Source organism: Mesoplodon mirus (assembly GCF_964341445.2).
Source record: "Mesoplodon mirus genome assembly, chromosome: 12".
Taxonomy (NCBI): Eukaryota; Metazoa; Chordata; class Mammalia; order Artiodactyla; family Ziphiidae; genus Mesoplodon; species Mesoplodon mirus.
The window spans coordinates 70,028,719-70,034,818 of record NC_138988.1 but is presented as its reverse complement, the minus strand read 5'-3'; the positions used below and the strand labels follow the sequence as shown (position 1 = coordinate 70,034,818).

Genomic DNA, 6,100 nt, shown 5'->3' with positions numbered 1-6,100 from the left:
AAACTAGTTTTCTTTGTTTAAAATGGGAAAGCAGCAAAAGAGAAATGACTTTTAATTTTTTTAAAAAAGCATATCAAGTTCTCATAAAATCACTGCCCATGTTTGCTGAAATTGGGTAAAATAGATTTGGAAACAACTTCAGAACACCAGCTGAAAGAAGGGAATTCACTCCATCCCAAAACCAGGTAGCAGTGACTCATCTCTGGAATGAAAAGGAGACATACCAGTTGGGGGCTTAACAGAGCCCATCTGCTATGGCCACGATCTTGGCCTTGGCTTCTTAGGCTGACATGCACTTGAGTCTATCATCGGATACAGTCACTTTCTTAGTTGCAATTTATGAGCTGCCAGTGTTTACTTGTGAGACTGTCTGGGAGCTGGAAGGGAAGGAAGATAAATATACCAAAGCCCAGCTGAGCAACTGATAGGTTTTATATTTTATTTCCAGGAAATAACATTGTTTTCACAAAAAAGAGGTATGCCATCCTCTCAAAGAGAGGCTGCCTTCGCCTTCAGGGGCAGCCATAGGGATACACCCAACCTGCCCAAAACGTGTATCAACAGAGGTGCTTCTGAGGTACCAAAACAATAACAACAACAAACTTAAAAAGCACAACAGAAATACATAACCTGTTCAGTGTAGCGAAGCAGAGTCTCTTAAGTACTCTGAAGCAGTCGGTGCTTCAGACAATGGCGGCAGCAGGGATGGCCAACATGGAGGGTCGTGACGGAGGACTTCCTAACTCAGTCTCTGTCCCATGCTCTGTCTCAGAGCGGCCCCAGACCTGTCCATAGAGAATCCTCCAGACCATCCCAAGTTCCCACTGTCTGGCAGTCTTTCAAATGCCCTTGGAGTACGGTCTTCAGAACAGTCTCTTTGCTTTGGAGAGAAAAAAAAAGAGAGAAGTAAAGGAGGAGCCTGCATTTCCCTCCCCTGGCCTCCCTACTGCCACCCTCAGTCTTTTCCCCACACAGCAGCCATGGTGAGCCAAGAAAATAGATGGCAGATCATATCACTCTGCTCAAAGCCCACTCCTCGCTTCGCCAGAGTAAAAGTCGAAGTCCTTCCAAAGGTCTATAAACCCCTATACAATTTGCCCCCCGCCCAACCTCCTGACCTCACTTTCTATTCCCCTTCCCATCGTTCACTCCACTCCAGCCACACCACCTCCTTGCTGTTCCTCCTATCCCCTCTGCCTAGGACGCCCTTTCCCCAGATGGCAGCATGGCCACTGCCTACTGAGCTTTAGTCAAATACCACCTTCTTCAGTGACTACCTTAACTACTCTATCAAAAACTGCCAACGCTCTCCTCATCACTCCCGACCGCTTTCTTGCTTATTTTTTCTCCATAGCACAAATCGCATCTTATTAGATTTTCACTTCTCTTTCTATTCTTCATACCTAGAAGAGTGTCTGGCACAAAGCTGGCCTTCAATTAATATCTGTTGGAGGAAGGAAGGAATTACATACACAGCAACAGGCAGGGAGAGGTGCAAGTTTTTCCTCTGTCCGGGGGGGGGGGGGTGCGAGGGGCTATTCACTGGCCTCTAGTGTTTTCCAATAGCTGTGCTTCCTTGATCCCAGAGAAGCAGGGATCTTGGCTTACACAAAGGGCAATCTCAAGACCTTCCTTGAGGTTAAGGTCTCAAATGCTTTGGTAGGCAGATTGAAAGTGTTATTAAATTTATATACAAGGGAACAATAAGAGTTTTGGGGGAGACACACATCAAGGGATAAGGCAAGGAAGGACAGTAAGTGACAAAAGAAGAGAAGGGAAGGAAAAAGGGTGGGGCAAAAATGGGAGGTGGTGATGGAGGAATAAGAAAAAAAGCTTCTATTAATAAGTCTAATTTTTGATCCCATGATAATTTTGCAAAGCATGAATTTTTAAGTCAAAATTTTTAAAGAATCCAGTGTTATAAACTATTTGAGTGCATGCAGGTGGACACCCCAACCCATGCCAATCTTGCTGAGTGCCACTTTCTCTTAAACACTGTCCTATGCCAGGCAGGCATGCTGACTTCATGCACATGACCCCCTGGATTCTTGGGGCAATACTGGGTAGATAAAAAGTACTTGCTAACAAGGATCCTCTATGGACGAGGTCAAGCTGGCAGACACTGTTACTGCTGCCATTCCCCACATAGTCCTTTACAAGGTTCTGTCTTTCAACAAGTGATGATGGGTTAACACCAGGGAAAGCCTTCCAGGTGGGCAAGCAGATACCCTCTTCAGAGGCTGTGAGTTTCTCCTGTCCTGTGTCTGGATCACGCTCCTCCTAGCCTACAGGAAGCTGGCAAGAGCCACAGGCCGTGTGATCTTACCTGGGCCAATCTTCCCAGAGACCACCAACCTCTGGAGGGACCTCTGTCTCAGATTCAGGAAAACTATGGTTCATAAACCTTTCTCCCCGCCTCAGCACCCCTGAAGGCCAAGGCATACTCCCACCAGTAGCCTTGGCTCAATATTATAGTATCAAGGGAGCTGGGAAGTACAGTTTGAAAAAGCCCCTGTACTGAAAATCACTGTTCTAAAGGACCAACAAGATTTTATTTCTAGATAATTTGCTTTTTTCTTTTCTGAGCACAACCCAAAGAAACTGTTAGGGAAAGCTTAAAGTGAGAATGTTAACACTCTTGTCAACCAACCAACACTTAATGAGAACAGAACAAATGGGACTGGGGGAGCAGTTGACAGAAGACTCTGCTCCAGCACCTCCCCAGCTGCAGAGGGAGAGCCTCCATAGCAGATGTCACAAAATGTCTTCTCTTCAGGAAAATCTCACCTCAATATCCCAGCAAGCCACAATTACTCATGCGACAAGCACTTACTCAACATTCGTTATCTGCCCCAGCTCCAGGGCACCCTTTCTCCAAACACAGGATCTGGCATCCTAACACTCTCCTCCTCTCCTCTGGATAATCTGGCCTCCCAGACTTTACAAAGGATCTATGGCTAATCAGTCATGAGGCATTACTCCTTCCGTGCGGATATGGGCCTTGAAGACAACAACCAGCCGAGGAGGCCTGGAGTGGGGCTGCTCTCAGTGGAATCAGAGGCCCGTGCTGCCACAGACGGGCAGGTCCTTCTCTCTGAACTCGGGATCAGAGCAACCGCTGCCCAGCAGGAAAATGGCCCTGCCAGTGTCAGAACTCAGACAATTACAGGCTTGCCAATTCTAGTTCCCAGATCCTACATTTGGTTCTTTAAAAATTCCCATGCACTGGGGATTAAACCAGCTTTCAATTGGCAAAGAAGGTTGGTATTTGAACTGAGAATTTTCTCTAAACTCCACACTGCAGCCCAATGAAGCTGCTGATGGCTCTGGCACATTTTCCTAAATCGGGCCTCAGAACCTTCTGTCTGTCTCTAGAGAAAACCTCAAAGCTGCACTCGTTGCGATAACTGCAGAAACCGAGACTGGTGCCAGAACTGCTCTCAGCCAGTGAGTGGGACAGGGAGGCCGATTCAGTTTACCGTGTTGGCTCCTGGTGTTACTAAAAAGGCAGCAAGGCACCAGATTTAGCCTCTGCAGAGAAAAGAGGGGTCTGATATTATCTACTCTGCGGTATTAACTCTGTGTGAGGAGACTCAGAGATGAATTTAGGACACAGGGCCCTTCTTTCCTTTTCCAGTGGCTGCATGCATCTACCATGCTCGGACTTTTGAGAAGAAACCTGGACAGGGGGCTGGGTGAAGAAAGTACAAATGGGTGTGTGGAGAAAAGGGAACCCTCCTGCACTGTTGGTGAGAATGTAAACTGGTACAACCACTATGGAGAACAGTATGGAGGTTCCTCAGAAAATTAAAAATAGAGCTACCACACAACCCAACCCAACAATTCCACTTCTGGGTATTTAACCAAAGAAAATGAAAACATTAACTCAAAAAGATAAATCCATGCCCAATGTTCACTGCAGCGTTTTTGGCAATAGCTAAGATATGGAAGCAACTTAGGTGCCCATCGATAGATGAATGAATAAAGAAAATGTGGTATATATATACAAGGGAATATTTCTCAGCCATAAAAAAGAATGAGACCTTCCCATTTGCAACAATATGGATGGACCTACAGTGTATTATGCTAAGTGAAATAAGTCAGACAGAGAAAGACAAATATCATATGATTTCACTTAAATCTGGAATCTAAAAAACAAAACAAATGAGCAAACATAACAAAACAGAAATAGACTCATAAATACAAAGAAGAATATGGTGGTTGCCAGAAGGGGGCGGGATGGGGGAATGCGTGAAACAGGGGAAGTGATTTAACTTCCACTTACAAACTTCCACTTACAAAATAAATTAAGTCATGGGGATGTAATGTACAGCATAGGGAATACAGTCAGTAATATTGTAATCACTTTGTATGGTGACAGATGGTAACTAGACTTATTATGGTGATCATTCTATAATGCATAAAAATACCAAGTCACTATGTAGTACATCTAAAACTAATACAACACTGTAAATCAATTATACTTCAAAGAAAAAAATAAAAACAGGAATAACCCCCAAAAAACAAAGAGAAAGTACATGGTGTCCCCACCCACACAGAGACCCAGCAAACTTAAGCTCAAAGGCTGACCTTGGTCAAATCTGGGTTCCCAGGTCAGTGTTCCTCTCAGAAAGGGAAGAGAGAAGAAAACAGAAGGCATTCACAACACCTCAGTAGACACTTCCTAAGCCTTGGCTGTCCTCATGCTCCTCTGGCACTGTGTAGACATGTCTTGTTTGGGCCACCAAGGGGGGCACTGCAGGAACAGGTCACTGCTTCTCACACCTCTGTGCTTATGCTAATTCCTCTGCTTGGAAAGCTACATATCTAGGGAACCTTTAGGACTCAGTTCAAATGGCACTTCTTCTGTGAAGCTTGCTCCCATACCTCCACCTGTCCAGGCCGAATTGACTGTCCTCTCCTCTGCAATTTTCCAGCACCCTATTATGGAACTTGTCACATTACCTACTTGCTTTTCTGTCTCCTCTGCAGACTAGGAGAGCTGAGACAATACCCTGTTTATCTCTTTATCCCAGTGCAGAGTATAGTGTTCTTATAAATGCTTATGGAGTGACGGGAGGTGGACAGGACGAGCAATGAATTCTGCCAGATTCAAGTGGCTCCTGGGAGGTAAAAAAACCTATGGGGACTCAAAATTGGGCACAAAGTCCAATAGTACATAGTTGTCAGAAAAGTAGAAAACACTCTGGTTTCAAAGAACTGCCCCACCCTCAGAATGTCTTCCTTGGGCATAACAGGCTCAACACCTGGCCTGTGACAGGCTTGCTGCCCTCACAATGGCTGACCAACAGAGGGCCAATTCCATACCATAGCTGCTTGCAAATCAGCATCAGATTTCTGGCCCTACTCAAAAGAGGCTGACATCTGTTGAAGGGCTAGGAGAAAGACAGTGATAGACAGAAGATCCTGTTCTTAGCAGTGTGGCTTCTAAGCCTTCAGCTTCTCTGGACTTAGAGAAGGGAACATCCAAAGACACACATGAACATGAGTTCCCGATGGCCAGGTGGTGGAAAGCACCTGGAAGGCCAGTGAGCTTTTGGTTCTTCTCCTCTGTTGGCCTTTATGTGCAACCCATTGACCTCACAGCACCCTGGCTCTGAGCTTTCCCAGAGGGTCGTGCTGTACTAGATTTCTAAAGGGACTGAACATGGTAATCAGATCCACTCTGCTCCTCTTTACTCTCATCTCTGCCCAATAACCAATCCTTCGGATCCACTGGCTTCCTTGTACTTTGCCCCAGGACACATTCTTTTGCCACCAGGACATTCAAGTCTCAAGCAGAGTGGCTCTGCAACCTTCAACACAGCAGGCCCCAAGTATGATGAGATCACTTGTTTAAATTAGCAGATATTCACTATGGAAGTATGGTTCCTTGAGGAAACTCACCCACCCCTTCCCTAATCTCTTTATTTAAACTCTCTCTGGCTGGGAAACCTGTTTGTACCACATCCTATTTATAATTTATTGTATACCCAACCCAAGATTTCTGTAACACCCGGACAGCAACTAAACTGTCTTGAACAACAGCACCATCTAGTGACCAGCACAGCAAGCTGTGTGACCATGTGTTTTTCTAATC

General features: G+C 45.4%; 1 protein-coding gene across 2 annotated transcripts in view; it reads right to left on the bottom strand.

Annotated features, from left to right (window-relative positions):
• Positions 1–414: 414 nt before the first annotated feature.
• Positions 415–6,100, bottom strand: part of RNF8 (ring finger protein 8) — a 39,913-nt gene continuing 34,227 nt past the window's right edge. Inside the window, exon 7 of one of the 2 annotated variants that reach the window (XM_082638414.1) lies at positions 415–880. In XM_082638414.1, coding sequence (XP_082494540.1) covers positions 740–880 — 141 coding nt within the window. In that variant the 3' untranslated portion in view covers positions 415–739. The remainder of the gene's footprint in view (positions 881–6,100) is intronic. The other variant, XM_082638413.1, reaches the window with a different exon arrangement.